At 40.1% G+C, this 23,562-nt stretch overlaps 1 protein-coding gene across 1 annotated transcript; it reads right to left on the bottom strand.

The window, feature by feature from the left end:
* Positions 1–5,339: 5,339 nt before the first annotated feature.
* LOC109238706 lies at positions 5,340–22,590 on the bottom strand. Its single transcript, XM_019405183.1, has 2 exons — positions 22,332–22,590; positions 5,340–5,722 (listed from the first exon to the last, which is right to left on the bottom strand). The coding sequence occupies exons 1-2, from the start codon at positions 22,588–22,590 to the stop codon at positions 5,340–5,342; spliced, it is 642 nt and encodes a 213-aa protein (XP_019260728.1).
* Positions 22,591–23,562: the final 972 nt, after the last annotated feature.

Here is a 23,562-nt window from a genome sequence, read left to right on the forward strand (position 1 = left end):
AATCAGAGAGTCGAGGATTCGAGATTACTGATTTGGGGAGAATACCATGGGTTCCCATGAATAAACAAATAAACCAAGTTAAAGACAAGAGAATCAAAAGTCTAAAGGGAAGTTTTCAAATCAATCCAAGAAACAGGGAAATCAGTAAAACAAGGAAATAATCAATTACAGGAGTGGAATCAGAATTTCACAAGGAAGTTTGAAATCAGTCCAAAATTGAAGGTCATTTTTTAGGGAAATTTAGCATATAAAAGAGTACATAAACATTAGGCATGTGAGGTTAAACTATGGCAAAGAGAAGCAGCATGCAATAATAATTACAAAGTCCAGTAGACAGTGAAACATGGTAATCACATAGGTCAATTTAGTAATAGGAAAAAAAGGGCATTAGAAGCATGCAAAAAGGGTCGAGTAAAAAGACCTTTCTGAAAAATATAGTCTAGTTTCAGTGATTGCAGGAAACCAAATCACATAGAGAAACCAAAGTTGAAACAAAAAGGACTTTGAATCCAGTCGAGCAACTTCAAATAGATGAAGCAGTTTCAGAGGCTCGAATAGGTCCAGAGAAATTAGGGTTTTGAAACTAGTCAAATTCAGGGATGATGAACAAGCAAATCACACAACACATAGTCTTAGAACTTGGATGAACCCAAAGCTCTAGGGTTTTCACCATCAACCGAGTCTAGAGATGAAAAACAAATAATCAAACAAATACTAACACGAAAATATATTTAGAAACCTCAAAAGAAACTAAGACTCTTGACATGCAAACTCCAGTAAAAGAACGACATAAGGAAACACAGTAGGACATGTCAAAAATCAGAGAAAGCTTAAAAAAACTTAACAAAACCTAAATCGGAAAAGATGAAGGGGTTTTGAAGGCAAATTTTTGAAGAAAACGTTTAGAAGTTTAGAGCAAACACAAATCTAAAATAGATCTAAAAGAAATCGGAAGAACCTCAAAGGTTAGGGTTTCAGAAGAACCCCATATGGTGAGAAAGACTTGGAAAATCATCGATCTAAGCAGGAGAAGTCAAGAATCAGGCTTGAATAGCCATGGCTGGCCGGAGCAAAGTCAAAGGTGACCGGAGACAGCCATAGAACTGAAAACAACCAAGGTCTGGACCAAACTTTCCCAGGATTCAGCCTTAAAACCGTGATAATCGGGCATATTGAAGCCAAAGGAGGTAGATACAAGCCTCCAATGGCTTTGGAAGCCATTGATTTGGGAGATTTTAGGGTGGTGGTAGAGGGCGGTGGCTAGGTTTTGAGCGAGAGTTTGAGAGAGAATTGGGATTCAGAGGCGGCTGAATGAGAGAAAATGATAGGGTTTAGGGGTTGTTTGGGATAATTATGGAAAGGGGATTTGGTGGTCGTTGATCATTTTGATCAACGGCCTGGATTGAATGGGTAGGTAGGGGGATCCGGGCGGGTTATTTAGTTGGGTCAGGGGTCGGGTATAATTAGGATTTGGGCTGGGTAATTGGGTTTAAAATTGGGGTTCAATTCAGGCCCCAATTGAAACACAATTGGGGCTATATTTTAAATAGCCACATTTCCCTCATTTATTTTACAAAAATAGTAAAGTAATTTCTGGAAATAAATTAAAGGTACTAAAATAATTAATAATACTTAAATATCACATTAAAAATATTGGACCTAATTTTTATAGACATAAACGTAATTAAATTTAAAAGAGGCTAGTATTGCAATTATATGTAATTTAGCCTTAAAAATACTAAATAAATTTGTAAAAAAATGCAAAAATTATCTTTGATATATTTTAGTAAAAATAAAACTGTCCATTAAATGAATCACTAAAATGATAATTTTGGGAATAATTATTGGGCTTTTCTGGATAAAATAGGGCATTAAATTAATTTAAAAATCTCTTAAAAATTAAGGAAAAAATAATAAATCGTTTGGACATACTTATATATGCATACATATTCTATTTTGGAAGTATTTTGTATTTTAAAATATATATAGAGAAATTGGGTATCAACTTGGGTTTATCGGTGGTACACCGACCCCTGCATTGTTGTTTTCTCCAAGACATTCACTGTCATGAATAGGTGGTTTGTGTACTTGACATGCTTAAGCATGATAATTAAAAACGTGACAAGAAAATGTGTAAAGATAACATGTGTAATGAGAATCAATAATGAAATAATCACTATTATCTTTAGCCCCACGGTGGGCGCCAAACTGTTTACATCGATAATACGAGTAACAATGAAACTTGATTTGTGGTGTTAAAAATATGTGATTTAGCTCAATGCCAATTAATAATCAAGAAATATAAAGTTGGAATGAAAAATTACAAGTGACCCAAACCAATATTACTTGATAGTGGTGACCTCGAGACGGGCTAAGAGCAATAAAGTAAGAAAAGTAAAGTAAGAACAATAGAGCTAAATGACAATGCTGACGAACACTAGGCGAAAAGGTAGAGAGTATATTCTTTGCTCAGTCACCAGATGATGTTACAAATGATTCGGGTCCCCTTTATATAATAAGGGAACCCTAAATAAGGAATATGTCTATTCATAGTAGGGAATATTCTTGGTACAGCTGTTTAACCGTCTAGTACGGAATCGTACAATCCTATTCCGGGATTTGCAAAATGACTTTGGGGACGTGGAAGGAAATTAGCTTGCTCTGGTACAAATCCATAATGGTACTATTTCGGGGTCGGGCATACTTCGGCTCAGTATTCCTCGAAATCCTGTCTCTGGGCATCGCACTCTGTCTTCAAGCTCGAGTCTGGTCCATTGGTTTCGAACTTGACCTCGCTCGGACTCGGACGAAGGATGGAACCTCGAGCCTATACATCGGGGGCATATGATTTTGACTATATATATATATATATGCGTGTGTGTGTGTGTGTGTGTGTGTATAAAAATGCAATGCAAAGTCGATTTCAAGGAAATACCAAGATTAAACTTAGTATGAATCATATTTTCTGAACTCAAGGTACTATTTGGAAAAAACTCAAACATAGAACAAAGGCCACCGATAAGAATAATGCACAAAAACATATACACCACCATTGAGGAGAGCTTAAAACAACCCGATATCATATTGTCATTAAAGGAGAGAAAGATGTTCATACAAAGTCATGTCAAAAAAGAAAGTTGTCCTACTTACCATGTTGAAGAACTAGATACACTTCTATGGAGATTAACTCTACCTCGAACGAATCTCGAGAATTAATACAGCAAGATGATAGATGCTACAACGATTATTAAATCTCCCTCGCGCTAAATCTTACTAGATTCACCTCAAATTTCACCTTAGACTATTTGGGGAATTCTAAAAGGGGTTTGAGATCATTTAGGGGAAACTCATGTTGGTGATATCTTCTAGAGTGAGAGTAAGAGGGTTGCACTACCTTTTTTATATCACCAAATTTAGGCAATTTCACTGCTGCCATATGCAAAACGGGTCGCCCTGCCCCGGTCAGCACCTAATGGATAGATGGCGTTAGCCTAATAAAACGTGTAATCCATTTCTTCCTTTCTACAGTTGTATCGTGCGGACCGTAAAATTTGGTTTCTATAAAAAAAAGGTGCTATGCAGCCACACAATTGCATTGCGGACCGCAATGATTGAAGATGAAAAATGTCAAATCTCTGAAGTTGATCCGTTAGAGAAATGGCCGATCTGCGGAGGCAACACGGATTTTGCGGTCTGCAACAGAACTTGCGGCCAAACCGCTAATTTTGTAGGACACTAAATTCTAGGGCATCTGAGGCTTCCATGCAATGGAGTGCGGACTACAATAGGAATTTTTCGGCCGCACTCATCGTCCCTTCATTTGTCAGACACCATTCACTATAAATAGCAGATGCTGGGCATTGTTCCCCTTTTTTCCCTCTTTGAGCTCATAAAGTGTAAGAATTGAAACATCGTGTTAAATTAGCCGCTCACAAGCCTAACAATTGTTGATCAGTAATCTCTTGCCCAAATTCATCTATGGTATGCATCATTATCTTGATTAACTTCTTTAGATTTTTAGATTTTGGTAAAATTTTGAAGCGTTTGTCTATGAATCTATTTGAAAAAACTTTAGGGGTGAATATTGTGGGTAAACTGATAAATGTTCTAAGGGGAGTGAGTGAATTAATTATAATGCTTAAATGTTAATTCCATGTCAAAAGTGTGCAAAAATATCAAGCCCTAGGTTCATAGTTGACCGTCTTTTTGTAAAATTTGGAATCGGTGGCCGCACAAAACATTGTGCGGTCCGCAGAAGTTAAGGTATATGGCATTATAATAAGGCATGTATCTGCGGCCGTAATGAAAATTGTAAGGACCACAAAAATCCTATTGCTGCCATAGAACAACCTAGTATCCATGATCAGAGAATTGTCATTTGGATGATTCTCAAGTGTAGCCGCAAAGTAAATTGTGCGGACCGCAAAAAATTGATTGTGGCGGCAAAAATACCAATTCTCTGTTATTAGAGAATTGGTATTCTGGTGATGTCTGAATTGTGGTTTCAAAGAGAAATATGCGGACCGAAATCCTCTTTTGTGGCCACAAGAGCAGCTGGCTGTCTAATCAAGGATAAAGATGTAGTGTGTTTTCCTTGTTAATCTTCAAAGACTTTGTGTAAGAATTGAAGGATAATTTGGTGACGATCACTTTCTCACTCATGGGCTCCTTCTCTCACTCTAAAGCATCAGGTTTCTGCTAAAACATGACCCATTGTGTGTATTTAATGAAGTTGGGTCGTGTTATAGTGTTAGAGGAATAGATACTCCGAAGTTCCGGACCAGGCTGCAGACCTGGACTCGCTAGGCTAAAGCCTAGTCTAGCGTGCTATAGACCTGGCCCCGCTAGGATAAATCCTGGTCTAGCATGCGACAGACCTGGCCTCGTCAGGGTAAAGCCTGGTCTAGCGTGCTACAGACCTGGCCTCGCCAGGCTAAAACCTAGTCTAGTGTGTTATAGACTTGGCCTCGCTAGGCTAAATCCTGGGCAAGAGAATTTCAACTCCCCAACGTACTGATCAACACAAAAACACTGATAATACAATATATTAGCCTACCTTGGTACCAGAAAACCTTAATTTACTTAGAGAAATTTTTTCGAGGCCTTACAGTACTTATCCAGCATGATATCACTCACAATAAAATTTGCTAGATCTGCGAATCATAGCACCTCCTTCATATAAATATCCAAAAGTTTCTCATAGGTGAGGAGTCGTTGATTTCAAGGCCATCGTGCGGCCACCGCTCCTCCTCCAAACGAGACAAGTGGTCCGCCACTTGATTTTCGCTCCCCCTTCTATCTTGGATGTAAATATCAAACACTTGCAACAAAAACACCAATCACATCAACCGATCTTTGGAATCTTTCTTGGTCATAAGATAACAAAGTGCCGCATGATCCATGTGGACAATCATTTTAGCACCCATCAAGTTCGGGTGGAACTTCTCAATTGCAAACAACATGGCAAGAAGCTCTATCTCCGTAACGGTATAGTTGACTAGGGCACTATTAATGGTATTACGAGCATAGTAGACCAGATGAAAATTATTGTTGATGTGTTCCCCAAAAATAGCCCCAACCGCTACGTCACTAGCATCGCACATGAGCTCAAAAGGGATACTCCAATTAGGAGCAGTGTTAATGGGAGTCGTTGCCAACTTGAACATTAACAATTCAAAGGCTCTCTTGCAATCATCATTGAAGTGAAACTTAGCATCTTTATCTAGGAGCTTACACAACGAGTTCGCCACTTAAGAAAAATCCTTGATGAAGCGCCGATAAAACCCCGCGTGGCCTAAGAAAATCTGCATGCCCTTCACCGAAGTTGGAGGTGGAAGTTTAGAAATCACCTCAATCTTTTCCTTGTCGACTTCAGTGCCATTCTTTGAGATCTTGTGGTCAAGGACTATGACTTCCTCGACCATGAAATAACATTTCTCCCAATTTAGCACCAAATTTGTTTCTTCACATCTTGCCAACACTTTATCCAAGTTTGCGAGACAATCATCAAAAGAACTCCCGACCACCGAGAAGTCATCCATGAAGACTTCAAGGTAATCCTCCACAATGCTCATGAAGATCGCCATCATACACCATTGAAGAGTCTTCGGTGCATTGCACAAACCTATTGGCATCCGCTTGAAAGCAAAACTACCATAAGGACATGTAAAAGTTGTTTTCACTTGAACCTCCATAGCAATAAGAATTTGTTTGTTACGCCCCGCAATATTACGTCGATATTTTATCCCGCAGTACCATATTATGATGATGTTCTTGCATTACTAGATTATGATGCTGTTACGCTTCGCAATATTAAATTATGACGATGTTGCACCCTGTAATATTGTACGTTGAATTTGTCGTAAGGTAACTGACATCAGTCCAAGGAAAAGATTATTTGGAGATAATAAGGATTATGCTATCTCAAACAAGTGATGAGTAAATTCGTGAAGGTGAGAGGGGAAGCATGTCAAAGAAAATAAATTTTCGTCCAAGTTTAGCATGTTGGGATAAAATACGGGCCGAGCATCAATACCCTTTATTTATGAACTAGTACCATACGAGGTACCATATGACCATGATAGTATGATATATAAAAGTGAATTAAAAAAAGTAAAATTTTAAGTAATTTTAGATAATTCTTAATTGGGCAATTGGTTAATTACCGGGTAACGGAATATCACCTAATTAATTAATTGATTGTGGGATAAGACTAAAATCCCCCCACCCCTCGTGGCAATAAGCCAACTCTTAACCAAATGACTCTTAGTCATTTTGGCTAGGTGGAAAGTAATGTGTTTATTATAACACACATCATTCCTAATATTTTATTTGTAAAAGCAATGTGTTAAAGTACAAGAACATTTCATTCTCTTATTTTGAAAGCAATGACTTGTAACAGTAATGAACAAGAACACTTCATTTTCTCATTATGTTGAATACAAACACAATACTAGAGGTTAGAATTTTCCTATAAGATTTCAACGAAATTCTTGCAACCAAACAATTCCAAGGGGAATTAATAGCACCTTAGCAACGCAAAATTTTGCGGTTCTGAAGGAGTACGGTGCAACCTTTTTAAAGACTGTCATACGGGTTTTTCCCTACTCCAGGTATGTTAAGGCTATCCCTTCTTTCCTTTTGGCATGATCCATACGCTACAAACGAAACAAGAAAATACAAAACTTCTATAAATTACTCTATGCGTAGAAATGCTAGAGAGGTGTATATTCTTATTCTCCCATAAGTCTTATTATTCTATCGTCTGCTCTTGGGTCTCAGAAAATATATAAGTTGATAAAGATTGTTTAATGATATTAATCAGAGGTATAATAGTCTTATGATGTTCCAAGAGATTTTATTGACGTACTTCTCATGCATTGCATTCATTTATACATGTACATTGACCCATGACCAGATGGAGTTATATATATATATATATATATATATATATATATATATATATATATATATATATATATATATATATATATGGGGTATGGAAAAAGGTTACGGCATTATATACGCACCACCACCTGATAAGTTGGTATACATTGATGATTTTGCCTACAGTGACCGAGATGATACGATGGGATGCCCTCACAGGCCTAATGATGTTATGAAACATGTACCTATCCAAAACATGACATCCATATGCATATGCATGACACTATAATTATTTCATGATTTACAAAGTTATCCATACTTACAGGTTGAGTTATTTTCTCTATATTTCTTCCATGTCTGTTATATACTTATTTATGAGCCTTACATACTCGGTACATCATTAGAACTAACTCCCTTTTTTTTGGGGGCGCTGTATTTCGTGCCCGCAGGTCTCGATAGACCGGTCGAGAGTCCTCCAAGTAGGCGATCAGCTCAGCAGAAGATGTTGGTGTACTCCATTTGCTCCGGAGTTGCTTCTTCGATTAGTATGATTTAGATGTATATTATTTGGTATGGCGGGGCTCTGTGCGACCTTTATGACAATTATGTATCCTTAGAGGCCTGTAGATAGATTTCACGTACGTAAAAGATTGTATGGCCTTTTCGGCCTATGTTCAGTATACGAGTGGTTATTTTTGTCTTAGAGGCCCATATGTCTTATGAATTAGTTGGTATTACATGTTGTATTCTACCTATTTCACGGCAGCCTCTCCGGTTAAGTTATCTATGATAGAATGATACGAAAAGATACGTTACGTTGGTACTCGGTTGATTAATGTACCGGGTGCTCGTCACGGCCCATCTATTTAGGTCGTGACTAAAGAGGTATCAGAGCAGTTTTCTCATAGGGAGTTTACAAGCCGTGTGTAAGTGTCACGCCCCAAATTCGAGGGACATGACCGGCGCCCGACCGGGTAGCCCCAGTCAAGCGGACCTGGGTGCCTTTCCTAACCCACGTGTTACCCCATGTTTTCCTTACTCAATATTCCAAGAATTAGCCATATAATTAACTTAGAACACCTTTTTGCAACACATATATATACGTACATAATAGTTAATGAAATTACAAATTCTTTGCCCAACACATGAACATAGATTTACACAAGTTCTTAACCCACATCTACTGTCCACGGAGCCTCTAAAAGTACAACAGGATAATATAGTATTTGCTGGTAACAAGGCTCCGGCTATACCTTACATAAAAAATCAAAATAAAACTCCGGAAACAAGCGGCCTGAGCCACGCAGGGCCCCGAGAGGAAAGGGGCTCACCAAAAAGCTGATGGAGGACGAAGGGGAGCTACGATCGGTGGACTGGAGTACCTGCTACGGATCCACCTACAATCATAACACGAATGTAGCGCCCCCGGCAAAAGGGACGTCAGTACATTTGAATTGTACTGGTATGTATGAACAAACCTTGCTCCAAGTAAACTCGAACCATAAACAAGTTGTAGCAGTAATAAGAACAATAATCAAATCAACAAAGAGGGAACAACTAAGCCGAACAAGTATACAATCTCTCCTGCTTCCTCTTCCACACTTCCACATCAATAATTTCACAATTTATAAGCAAGTATGTAATCGTAATAGAAATAACAATCAAATACACAAAGAAGGAACAATCAAGCCAAACAAGTTTACAATCTCTCCTGTTTTCCCCTTCCACATTTCCACATCAATAATTTCACAATTTGTTCATAATTTCATTTCAATAGTGATTTCGATCACTTTCCACCCTTATTACCTCGGCACCCTTATTACCTCGGCCACCCTTATCACCACAACCCACACCTTATTACTTCGTGTTGCGGCGCGCAACCCGATCCCACCGAGCAATCAGAATTCACAAACAATACCACATCAATGACAATTTACAAGGAGAACAGCAACAAGTTTCAGGAACAACAACAACAAATCCCAATAACAACGACAACACATCTCAAGGAACAACAACTCAACTCACACAGGGTTTATATGACTATCAATGCCATTTCCATCTTTTTCAACAGCCCGTTGTACCATTTAAATCACAATAATGATTTTTCACAACTAGCCAAAAAGGATGTTACCACAGTTATCTCAATTTTCACCAATCTCGATTCCTTTCCATAATTTATTCCACAGTCCTTACCACATAACACATTCGCAATCACAACTTGGTTTATTGCCATTTACTTGCACAATCATATCGGACGTCTTAACCAACAACGTTTAAGGCACAATATTTACATGAATTCACAAATGGTTCACACAAGTAAACACATATTACTAGCAAGAGTTTAACTTCACAAATAACCCACGTAGACATCACGTACCAAATATTGAACACCAAGCAAGGTGATTTTACAAAGATCAAAGTTAGCCATACATACCTGGAGCTGAATTCCCTTTTAACTTCTATTTCCAGTTCACCAAATAATCTAGCAACGTCAATCTAGTGCACAATTTAATACACATAACCTAGAATTGGGTTTCACAAATGCTTCTCAAACTTATCTAGGTTATCAGCCCCTTCTTTGTATAAGTCTTTGCTCCTACCCAACTACTCCTACTAGATTTTTGGTTATAGAAAGGCATGCATGTATGAGTTCAACCATTATTTTCAAGAACCAATGCATGAGACTCCCCCCCCCCTAGTTTAAACCTGAAATTCAATGAAAAGGGTTAGGGATTTTACCTGCAAGAAAAGGGGGATGAAGATAAGCTTGAAATTTCCCGGCCCGGATAGTTTTGAAGAACCAAATTTTGGAGAAGATGACTTTCTCTCTCAAGACCCTCTCTTCCTCTCTCTTATTTTGTGCAGAAGATCGTGAAAGAATGAGGGGATGGGTGTTTTATTTCAAAGGGGTCGGGTTTTAAAATTTAGAAAAATAGAAGCCCGAGCAAGATCTGCGGTCGCATTCTGCCATCGCAGAAACGAAATGCGGTCCGCAGATTGGACCGCAGAAATGCCCCAAAAACTCTTAGGAGTCTGTTCGGGTCTGCGACAGGAATGTGGTCTGCATTCCTGTTATGCGGTCGCATTGTGCACCGCAGAACTGACCTCACAAATCCTTGAGGAACTTATGCGACGATTATGCGGTCTGCATATTGGTTATGCAATCGCATAATAGACTGCATTTTCAATATTAATTTTGACAACTCTTCTGTTTCACTCTGCGGTAGGACTGCGGTCCGCATACTAGATGTGCGACCGCATTCTGGCCCGCAGAATGGCATTTTCTGGAAAATTGATTCTTTTGATTTTTACAAGCTTAGATCAATACCAAGGGTCCAAACCATATTCGGGCCGCAGAATGGCATTTTCTGGAAGAATTCTACGCATTCCTAACACATATTTGGAGTCGACACCACAAGATACTAGGTTTTGAGCCAAAAATTTTTACGGGGCCTCACAGTAAGGCCCCGTGAAATTTCTATTCAAAACCCGAAAGCTCGTAGTGCCAAGTTAGGAATATGTGCTGGACTAATCTGTGCAATAAAAAGTTAAGGAATTATGTTTTCCAGAAAAGCACATTTCTGCAGTCCATTATGCGGTCGCATAATAGCTATGCGAACCACATAGTCGCCGCAGAGTCAGGCAGTTTGATGGTTAATTTGAGGTCAACTATGCAGCCAATTATGCGATCGCATAATCAATATGTGGTTCACATAGTCATCGCATAATCCCCTTGGATTTTTTGTAAGGGGCAGTTCTGTAGTGCATTATGTGACCGCAGAACAGGTATGCAGACCGCATTTCTCTCGCATATCCAGACAGTTTGTTAGGGTTTTGGGACCATTTTTTCGGTCCATTTTGCGGGCCGCATGTCCATTATGCAATCGCAGATTGTGTCGGGGCTCCTATTTTCTAACTTTTAAAACCCGACCCCATCCCATTAAAAACACCCATTAGACTTTTTTTATGTCATTTTTGCTGCAAATAGAGTGAGAGAGGGAGCTCTAGAAGGAGACACTAACTCTCAAACCTTGCCAAATCTTTGAATACTTTCAAGCAAAAATTTGCTGGGCTTTCACCCCAACGAGGTAAGAACTTGAGCTCTAATCTCTGTTTTCGAAATTCACACTAGAATGAGTAATTAGCTTGTGGGTTCATGGGTATAAAAATGAATTTTCTTGCATGCATAAAAGATAATAGGGTAGAAAGTTGTGAGCTAAAAAGATAGCAATTGGGGTATAAGATGATGAAAATCTCTCACAAAAAGGGGTCCTAAAATCACAATGCACACTTAGTGCTTGATAGTATACCTAAGCGAGCTAGAATCTTAATCGTGTCTCTAATTCTTGGTTCAATTTTTAATTTTCATAAAATAGATCTACGTTGCTAAAAGTCCCAGAATTTTGTAAGAAATTAAGGAAAGCTTTATTGAGGTATGTATGGCTAAAACCCCATCTTTTTAGAAATTGAGCTCCATTGGTGTTTGTGTGAATGCGGTAAGATTAAAGTTGGATTGTTGTATTGATTGTTATTTCACGTGAATTGGTGTTGCAACTTTATATGCGTGAAAGGTGTGTCTCAATATAATCAATGTGCTATTCTTGATAACTATAAAAGGTGCGAAGAATATGAATCATGCATGGAAATGCTATTCTTGAAGTTGCATGTGTTGTGCCATTTATGTGAAGTTTTATCTATGCTTACATTTTAATTTGCTCTTGTGTGCACCTATTATCATAAATTGCAAAGCTAACATTGAAATTGGGAATGTTGTGAAATGTGGCCTAGTGCCAAAATGTAATGTGATAGTTGTAGCCCCAAGTGCCTATGAAATGATATATGTGAAATAAAGATTGAAACGAGATGATTAATGAGAAGGGAACAACCCCTTGGTAAGGCGGCCTAGCCGATCGGGTCGAGATCGGATGCCATGCCGCACACATGGTGGTATTGTGCTGATATTAAAATCCGGAAAAGGAAAAAATGAGATTTGTGATTGAGGATGTCTCAAAGGGGGCAACCTAGCTGATCGGGTCGAGATCGAACTTTGCTCAAGATAGTGGTGGTATTGCAAACAATGATGAACCGTATGAAATGCCCCAAACTAAAAGCAACAGAAAATTATGTGAAAGTTATGTGATTCTTCTATTTGATGATGTGGTGGTCGTTTAAAGCTTTTGAATTATATTTGTGATTTTCCTTATTCTTATATGAAAGTTCTTTCTAACTAGATGGTGTTTAGTTATACATACTAGTACTATTCCATGGTACTAACGTCCCTTTTGCCGAGGGCGCTACATTTTTAAAAGAATGTAGTTGGCTCTATAGCGGACAGTGCCGAGCGCGCGTAGCGGAGTGTCCTCCTCTCAAAGTCTTGGTGAGCCCCTTTTTCCTTCAAGGGGTAATGTTGTACATCTTTTGTTGTCGACTTCCACCTTTGAGGTATACCCGAGGCCTTGTTGCCGGCGTTGTCATAATTGTCTTTTGTATCTGTAGAGGCTCCGTAAACGTTTGTATGGGTTATGTATGGGTATTGGATGGATTAATGAACTATGCTGTAACCCAATGCTCTAGTTCTTCAAAACTATATATGTATGAAATCTTGGTAATTTAGCCATGATTTAAGATTTGTGATATAAAAATGAACTAACAATGTTGAATGTTTGATTTTGCTATTTATTAAATAAAAAAAAAGAATGGTTTCTTTAATTGTATTGAGTTGGGTAGAAAGTGTTAATAAGGCTTGCTCAGTTGGGTTCACTCGATTGAGCGCCGATCGTGCCTCCCGAGGTTGGGGCGTGACACCGTGTCTAGCATAGTCATATTTATCGGTGTGTCATGCACGACACTTATAAGCAGTGGCTACAGGGCATTTAGGATTTTCACTCTTTCTTCTTACTCTAGATCGTGTGGTAAAGCTCAATCGTAGGAAATCAAATTCCTAAATCCTATTCGTAATAAGACGATACCTTCATCCAGAAAGACAGTTGGTAAGAGATTGCATGTGGATGTGGAAGAGTTGAGTCAGAGGAACTCGATTTCACATCATGCTTATGATGAGTACATGTGAGGTATTCAGCATATCATGTGTGTAATAAGACGTGTGAGCTTCTTAATAAGGAGCCTTAAGGCAAGGATATCTATCCACGAATATGGTGAAAGGAAATAAGGATTCGAAAGTTAGATACAAGTTCCAAGAAGTAAAAGAAGTATGGTGAAGGAGGGTACGAGGCACCCAATTAATGAAGATTATCAATCTTTTCCTATCAGGCAGAGAAATATAACAATTTTTAGTTACCTTCATCAATAACAGAGGTATGTATAATTGGCCACACCGATCTAAGTTATGCTCTATGGGAGATAACAGATATGGCTTAAGAGAAGGACATAATATCACGATGCGACTGGGGTTAGAGTGACCCAAAATGGTGGATGAATTTTTTGCGTTAGTTGACACTGCCGAAGGATATTGCAAATGTGCTAATAGATCTCCTTTTGAGACATCCAGATGGTGTACTCTAACTCCCTTTTTCTTGGGGGCGCTGTTTTTCATGCCCGCAGGTCTCGATAGACCGGTCGAGAGTCCTCTAAGTAGGCGATCAGCTCAGCAGAGGATGTTGGTGTACTCCATTTGCTCCGGAGTTGCTTCTTCGGTCAGTATGATTTAGATGTATATTATTTGGTATGGTGGGGCTCTGTCCCGACCTTTATGACAATTATGTATCCTTAGAGGCCTCTAGACAGATTTCATGTGCGTAAAAGATTTTATGGCCTTTTCGGCCTATGTTCAGTATACGAGTGGTTATTTTTGTCTTAGAGGCCCATATGTCTTATGAATAAGTTGGTATTACATGTATTCTACCTATTTCATGGCAGCCTCTCCGGTTGAGTTATCTATGATAGTATGATACGAAAAGATACGTTATGTTGGTACTCGGTTGATTAGTGTACCGGGTGCCCATCATGGCCCATCTATCTAGGTCGTGACTAAAGAGGTGTGAGAGCAGTTTTCTCATAGGGAGTTTACAAACCGTGTGTAAGGCCCCGTGAAATTTCTATTCAAAACCCGAAAGCTCGTTGTGCCAAGTTAGGAATATGTGTTGGACTGATCTATGCAATAAAAGTTAAGGAATTTTGTTTTCCAGAAAAGCGCATTTCTGCGGTCCATTATGCGGTCGTATAATAGCTATGCGAACCGTATAGTCGCCGCAGAGTCAGGCAGTTTGGTGGTTAATTTGAGGTCAACTATGCGGCCAATTATGTGATCGCATAATCAATATGTGGGCGCCATAGTCATCGCATAATCCCTTTGGATTTTTTGTAAGGGGAAGTTCTACGGTGCATTATGCGACCGCAGAACAAGTATGCAGACCGCATTTCTCTCGCATACCCAGACAGTTTGTTCGGGTTTTGGGACCATTTTCGGTCCATTTTGCGGGCCGCATGTCCATTATGCGATCGCAGATTGTGTCGGGGCTCCTATTTTCTAACTTTTAAAACCCGACCCCATCCCATTAAAAACACCCATTAGACCTCTTTTATGTCATTTTTGCTGCAAATAGAGTGAGAGAGGGAGCTCTAGAAGGAGAAACTAACTCTCAAACCTTGCCAAATCTTTGAAGACTTTCAAGCAAAAATTTGCTGGGCTTTCACCCCAAAGAGGTAAGAACTTGAGCTCTAATCTCTGTTTTCGAAATTCACACTAGAATGAGTAATTAGCTTGTGGGTTCATGGGTATAAAAATGGATTTTCTTGAATGCATAAAAGATAATAGGGTAGGGGGAAGTTGTGAGCTAAAAAGATAGCAATATGGGTATAACATGATGAAAATCTCTCACAAAAAGGGGTCCTAAAATCACAATGCACACTTAGTGCTTGATAGTATACCTAAACGAGCTAGAATCTTAATCATGTCTCTAATTCTTGGTTCAATTTGTAATTTTCATAAAATAGATCTAAGTTGCTAAAAGTCCCAGAATTTTGTAAGAAATTAAGGAAAGCTTTATTGAGGTATGTATGGCTAAAACCCCATCTTTTTAGAAATTGAGCTCCATTGGTGTTTGTGTGAATGCGGTAAGATTAAAGTTGGATTGTTGTATTGATTGTTATTTCACGTGAATTGGTGTTGCAACTTTATATGGGTGAAAGGTGTGTCTCAATATGATCAATGTGCTATTCTTGATAACTTGAAAAGGTGCGAAGAATATGAATCGTGCATTGAAATGATATTCTTGAAGCTGCGTGTGTTGTGCCATTTATGTAAAGTTTTATTTATGCTTACCTTTTTATTTGCTCTTGTGTGCACCTATTATCCAAAATTGCAAAGCTAACATTGAAATTGGGAATGATGTGAAATGTGGCCTAGTGCAAAAATGGAATGTGATAGTTGTGGCCCCAAGTGCCTATGAAATGATATATGTGAAATAAAGATTGAAACGAGATGATTAATGAGAAGGGAACAACCCCTTGGTAAGGTGGCTTAGCCGATCGGGCCGAGATCGGATGCCATTTCGCACACATGGTGGTATTGTACTGATATTGAAATCTGGAAAAGGAAATAATGAGATTTGTGATTGAGGATGTCTCAAAGGGGGCAACCTAGCCGATTGGGTCGAGATCGGACTCCACTCAAGATAGCGGTGGTATTTCAAACAATTATGAACCGTATGAAATGCCCCAAACTAAAAGCAATAGAAAATTATGTGAATGTTATGTGATTCTTCTATTTGATGATGTGGTGGTCGTTTAAAGCTTTTGAATTATACTTGTGATTTTCCTTATTTTTGTATGAAAGTTCTTTCTAACTAGATGGTGTTGTGTTATACATACTAGTACTATTCCATGGTACTAACGTCCCTTTTGCCGGGGGTGCTACATTTTTAAAAGAATGTAGTTGGCTCTATAGTGGACAGTGTTGATCGCGCGTAGCGGAGTGTCCTCCTCTCAATGTCTTGGTGAGCCCCTTTTTCCTTCAAGGGGTAATGTTGTACATCTTTTGTTGTCGACTTCCACTTTTGAGGTATAGTCGGGGCCTTGTTGCCGGCATTGTCATAATTGTCTTTTGTATCCGTAGAGGCTCCGTAGACATTTGTGTGGGTTATGTATGGGTGTTGGATGGGTTAATGAACGGTGTTGTAACCCAATGCTCTAGTTCTTCAAAACTATATATGTATGAAATCTTGGAAACTTAGCCATGATTTAAGATTTGTGATATAAAAATGAACTAACAATGTTGAATGTTTGATTTTGCTATTTTCTAAATAAACAAAAGCATGGTTTATTTAATCGTATTGAGTTGGGTAGAAAGTGTTAATAAGGCTTGCTCAGTTGGGTTCACTCGATTGAGCGTCGATCGCGCCTCCCGAGGTTGGGGCGTGACACTGTGTCTAGCATAGTCTTGTTTATCGGTGTGTCATGCACCACACTTATAAGCAGTAGGCTATAGGGCATTTAGGATTTTCACTATTTCTTCTTACTCTAGATCGTGTGGTAGAGCTCAATCGTAGGAATTCAAATTCCTAAATCCTATTTGTAATAAGACGATACCTTCATCCAGAAAGACAGTTGGTAAGAGATTGCATGTGGATGTGGAAGAGTTGAGTCAGAGGAACTCGATTTCACATCATGCTTATGATGAGTACATGTGAGGTATTCAGCATATCATGTGTGTAATAAGACGTGTAATCTTCTTAATAAGGAGCGTTAAAGCAAGGATATCTATCCACGAATATGGTGAATAGAAATAAGGATTCGGAAGTTAGTTACAAGTTCCAAGAAGTAAAAGAAGTAAGGTGAAGGAGGGTACGAGGCACCCAGTTAATGAAGATTATCAATCTTTTCTAATCAGGCAGTGAAATATAACCATTTTGAGTTACCTTCATCAATAACAGAGGTATGTATAATTGGCCACACCGATCTAAGTTATTCTCTATGGGACCTAACAGATATGGTTTAAGAGAAGGACATAATATCACGATGCGGCTGGGGTTAGAGTGACCCAAAATGGTGGATGAATTTTTTGTGTTAGTTGACACTGCCGAATGATATTGCAAATGTGCTAATAGTTCTCCTTTTGAGACACCCAGATTGTGCACTCTAAAATAGTACAGCTATATATGAGTACTATAAAGATAGGAACCGGAAACCTTGAAGGGATAAATATTACCTTAGTGTGGCTCCCGTCCCTAGTAGAGAAAGAATGTTAGGAAACTGAAAGATCTAGGGAATGGAGCAAGGGGGATAAAAGCGAAAGAATGTCTTGTTGAAGTTTTCAGAATAAAGTGATAGACAAAAATATTAGCAGGAAATAAGAAGAGATTTAATAAAGCATTATGAGTAAGATGTGATACATGGATGACAATGGTAAATAAGATATGACAGTATACAGAGCCTATTGGCAAGGGAAGGAAAATACGATAGGTGACAGGCCTTGAAGCAATAAAAGAGTATAGGTCATAAAGTCACATCCTCATTACGAGAAATAAGTTCGTACTCTAACGTGATTACCAGAAGAAATAGTTTGACCCAGAGTAAAAGAAACCAGTATGGATTGGTGAACAAGATAAACTAAACATGAATTAGGGACTGAGTGATTGATAATAGTCGGCATTTTGAGAATTTCATGTTTTGTTCCGGCGATAATGGAATGGACAATAGAAGAAGATTCATGAGAAATTCGGAGAATGGTCATTCAGGAAGATGCTTCCCAAAAGCAAGCAATCTGAGCAAAGTTCAGCTTAAGGGACTGTGTGTGCCAGTTATACTAAGTGTCACCCTCGTCAGTACGGAATTTTGTTATCCTTGGTACAGAAAGGATTACCTTAAGGCAAGTAAGGGTCATCGATGATTTGAAAGGATTCCAAAGTTGAAGAGGTAAAATATATGTACGTAGGTCATCATAGCTCCAACTCTTAGTACTCCCCTAAAGGGGGGGATATGGAATGATGTGGCATTAAGCCAGAATTAAGTGGTTCTAGTAATTATGGAATGGTAAAGGAAAAATGCGAAAAAAATGAAAAAGGGATGAAATTTCAAATATCCAAAGCCTAAATATATGCTACAATTCCAGAACATTATGCAAACAGGATGCCAAGGAGAGGAAGTAATGGTTCCTACTCGAAATGTTATTAATAGATAAGGAGCCAGTGCGAGAGGTAAGTTAAAACAAAGGAAATAACCAAATAAGGATTACGTGGAACATTGATATGAGAACGGGCCAATGAGTAGTTGGTAGTTGATTAAGGAAGAGCCTAGTTATGGCTAAGCAGGAGGTTTCAAGCAAGTCTAGATCGTGCATGATAAACATAGTAAAACCCAATATACTTAATTCAGCCTCGCAGTAATGTCATTGTAATATATAAGAAATATTTAGATAGGATTTGGGATTGTTAAAGGTACCGTATGAGTATTATGGGAATAAAATAGAATGCCACTGCGAAGACAGTCAAAATATCAGTTCAGGAGCAACACTACAAGCACAAGGGAGTGGAGGTAAGTAACTACGAATAATTGTAGGCGAGGAAGGACATCAAAAATTTTATTGTTTTACGGTGTAATAAGCTCGCAACTTTACAAGAGTTAGATGGTCCTCCATAAGTACTACAATGAAAAACTAGCTGAGGAAATAAGGAAGAAGGCTTCAACCTAAACATAGTAACTTGAAGAAGAAATGGTCATGTAAAAATAGTCTCACTACAACATTGTATGCACTCCATAAGAAAGTGGCATCTATCATGACTAATGAACAGGAAGTAAGTGATATTTGAGATTATATGGGTTACATGGGATTCTGGTATTCATGAGCGCCAAGATAAGCCAAGTATGCACGCAACAAGGGGCAGAAAGACCAGAAAAAGAAATAGCTTACGTTTAAATAAAGCTGATAAGGAACGAAATGGATTATTTGACCAATATCTAGAGTTAGTTACGTTATGAACACACTTAAGAGTTTGGAGTATTATCCATGAAGCATATATGTTAACAATCATTCAACCGTAGAAGATTTTGGTATAAGTTCAAAGAAAGAATTTAGCCCAGGTCATAGACAAAGGATTTGGTTGTAGAGGATTGTATCATGGATATTCCAGAGTGTCCATGAAAGGCTAAAGTAATAAGTAATACCATGAACCGCAGATTGGAAGATAGCTTAAGCCTAAAGATTGATCAGAAGGAAGAAGAAAATAAAGAGTTACATCAACGAAGTAAATCAGGAGTCTGATTATTGGACCCAGAAAATTATAGACCTCGTGATTGAGAATATTGCAGGATCACTCTTAATATAATAGGTAGAAGATAGATAGTACAACAACCATATTCTATAACGGCTCTACGATGATTCTATTTAGAAGAGTACCAGTATGATCAGAAATCAGTATGAAGCTTCCATCGGATTATGTATACACCAGAGGTGCAAGTATTATAATAGACCTTCAAGTTGTGGATGTAATTATACCTATGTGGAAGGGAGGTCATGAAAGAGAAAGAAGATGTGATGTGTGATTTTAATGTAAGTAAGCTAAAGGCGAACAACGTACGAGATACTCATGTGCAGAAGGTGGTGAATAATCTATACTTCAGATAGAAGGCTAAAAGCGTTGTGATTCGGTATCCAGGAATGATAGCGGCGTCATCAGTGGCATATCTTTGAACCTATGGATTTTAAGTATCGAGAGGTCTACCTAAGAGAGTGAAGGAGAGTTTGAGACAATGCGCTCGCTTGATGTTCCAAATAACACAAGGAAATCTATGGTGCAAGGAAATTGAAGGAAGGCTGCGAGTAGAGTAAATGGATATGTATGGGTCGCAAGCTAAAGTATGGTAGAGCGACGAGATTGTAGGAAGACATGAGTAAGGATAAGAAAGGATGAGTGACAAGGTGACGAAATGGATAAGTCCTCAGGATTAAGCCTATGAAAAGAAGAAGATCTGATGGTTTCTCTAAGTTATACAAAGCTCAGTATAGCATGAATGAACTCAAAGGAGTCAAAGACAAATGGCATTTAGAAGAGGTGGAATGATGCCCTGGTAATATAATAAGGGTGTAATTGTTGAAGATAAAGGATGACGTTCGGGCCTTCGATTGATTAATGATTTGAAGAGGATTTCACGAATTGTACGGAATTAAAATACCCACGTAAGGTGAATCACATTAGGATACTATAAAATATTGTACGCGGTAAAATCAGAAGACTTGATTTTTTGCTTTCAAGACATTTTGGAAGCCTTCCCCGAGACCCCGAGGGTGGAAGGCCACGATCGAGTTCTCGGCCTCAGGGCTCGTCGAGGTCCGAATCGAAGGATGCAGGGTCCGAGGTCAGGATAAAAGAGGAAGTCTCCTCTTTGTACTCTTGTAAATAATATATACGTACTTTACCGAGTCCCCTCGCCTATATAAGAGGGACTCACCCTACCATGTAAAGGACTGATGTTGCTCCACTCCTCCACAATGCAATAATACCTCTCTCTCTTTCTTCTAAGTTAACCGTCTTCATCGACCCTAAGGCCGCCTTAGCACTTTATTGTTTCTTCGTTTGTTCTTCATTATAGTTCAAGATTGATAGTATAGAGCCTTGCTTACCTATATCTTTATCTGTTATCCCGTTCCCAACTACCCTCGATAAGCCCGAGATAGGCTCGAGGCTCGGCTCCGAAGTAGCTACTGGCCAGCTTTGCGCCCGGGAAATGTCCCCCTACTGGTTCGATCGCTATTTTGGTTAACTCAATCTTTACCGTTTTACTTCATGTTTTAGCACTAACCACGCTTACAAACTAGCTCGGAAATAGATCACGTATTTTTAGAATCCCATTTACAAATTTAATTGTTGTTACCATTTTCACGGTAAACAGTTTGGCGCCCACCGTAGGGCTAAAAATAATAGTGATTATTTTCTTACTAGTTTTGTCACTTGAACGCACGATATCTTTCACACTTTTTCTTGCCCAAGATCTTTCGATTTCAGGTTAATGATCAGCTCAATAAGGGAAATCGAGGACGATAACCCCAAAGATCGCAAAGAGAACAGTATGGTCGTTCTAACGGCTGGCGCGACACTGCAGGACCTCGATAACACATTTAGATCGGTTCGAGCGGACGCGGACCCGTACGCCGCATAGCGGGGTAACGAAGTCTCGCGCACCGATGGCGGCACGCAACACGCTAACCAACAGGAAGCCCAAAAAATCTCAGCCTGGGTAGAACGGGAAGTTAACTATAGCATTATATTTGAAATGTTGCAGGAACGGCATTTGACTATCTCTCAGCTACAGAGCCGCCCGAAGACCCTCGGCGTGGCAGCACCCAAAATATCTCCTCATTTCAATCCAGTACCCGAGGTATCGGGCAATGACGAACCGACAACCTACCCTGTAGCAGTGAGAATGCTGGGAGACCTTATCGTAAAGATTGAATCATGCTCGCGGAGGCTCCTACAGCAACCGTCTCCAGAAGATACGATCCCAAAACTCATTTTGCGAAAGTCGAAAACGACGAAATCCCCCAAGAGTGACAGGATCTCAAGTCCTCACGGGCGCATCACCACTCACGCACGCCCGTCCAGGAACGGCGACCTCCAGAATTGAGAACTCGGGCCCGTCCCGATAAGGAGATTTGAAGAAATCCCATCGAAAGAAACCATGACGCAGCGTCATTGTTCGACAACTAATCTCGGAGACCCGCTCACCGTACTAGCGCAATCTGTGGAAGCATCCGCCGACGCCATCAAAATAATGCCAAAAAGGGACTAATGCACCGAAGGCCGGGAGAAGAAGAAATAAAATATCACGGGAAGCCGCACCCCGCTCCCTGACAGGCAAACGAGAACGCTCCCGATCCCGGATAGTGGGGCGGCACGGACCATCGCCCAAAACCCAAGCAAAGCATACCCGGCGACTCCTGAGCAGTTCAAGCGAAGCTTGGTCGAATATTCGGTCGAGGCTTGGTCAGATACCAGCAACCAACACCCGACCCAAGTTAGAGCCATGGACGAGCCTCGAAAAACCACGAACGGAAGAGACGATTCGAGGTACAGCACATCTCGAGGAACCTCTAATGGTACCAGATTCAACAAGACGCAACCGATAAGGAAACCTCGCCCAATGGAGCTTAACTTCAGCGTTGCAGTTCCAAGCATAATGGTCACCATACGCGAAGCCAAGAACTCCGGGAGGCCCAGATCTATTCAACCAAAACCCCTCCAAGGTAACCATGGCCCGCCATGGGAATCACGAGACGCTCTGAGTCACAGACCTAAAAGAGCAGCAACTACGCCATTCAACAAAGGTCACCACAAAGTGTCGCCAAACGAACAAACCCGGATCTAGCCCCACGAACGAGAGGAAATCGGACGAAACAGAGCCAGCAAGCGCGGCGTATCGTCACAACTGTTAAGGGATGGCGACATCCCGCGAAGATCCGTAGAACATAGATTGCAAATTCCCATCCCCAGAAAGGGACAGTCCCAGAAAATTCTTCCAAAGAACACCCCCTCGCTCGAGGGAAAGGACGCTGAGATTCCACTTCGGCATCACATTAACGTATTGGTAATCCCTTATTTCATTCGACTCATTTCAAATAAAACATACATTTATGAGTACAGGTGTATCGGCCAAAATTATACCGACGATGTTGGGCCAAAACCGATAGGACGATCCGGCCCAACATCGCTCTCGGGCCGCACCTCTGATAGGTTCCCAATGGCGATCGCCACAACGACCAAATCGCTTCCCCTGTGCGGCTCGCCTGAGCTCGGGCTAATACGTCAAGCGACGCAGGGCGCAGACTCCTTGCACAGACAACGGCGAATACATCGCCTGGGACGCGATTCCGACCCAGCTCCTCCAAAGGTGTAAAACCCCGTGACAGACGCAGGGCCAAAGCATCTAGCTACAAGCGACATGAGGAGATCCCTCGCCATATGCCCATAACCGGCGTTGCCCTCAAATGAGGTCAAAAGGTAAGGGCAATCACATCCTCGGCTACGCCTGGCCGGGCGAGGAAGACGACTACCACGGGGCTTGCTCCCCGAAACGCCGTCTCCTTTTATCATTTCCTTTCCTTTCCTTTCTTGTTGCTAATCTGTCCGCAGGTAGCCAGCTGAGGCATTCAGTAGCTCTGGATCCCGCTCGAGGATCCGCAGCCACCACGGGGCCCGCCGGGAATTTTTTCCTCGACTGGGTTTC

The sequence above is a fragment of the Nicotiana attenuata genome, unplaced genomic scaffold (assembly GCF_001879085.1).
Source record: "Nicotiana attenuata strain UT unplaced genomic scaffold, NIATTr2, whole genome shotgun sequence".
Lineage (NCBI taxonomy): Eukaryota > Viridiplantae > Streptophyta > Magnoliopsida > Solanales > Solanaceae > Nicotiana > Nicotiana attenuata.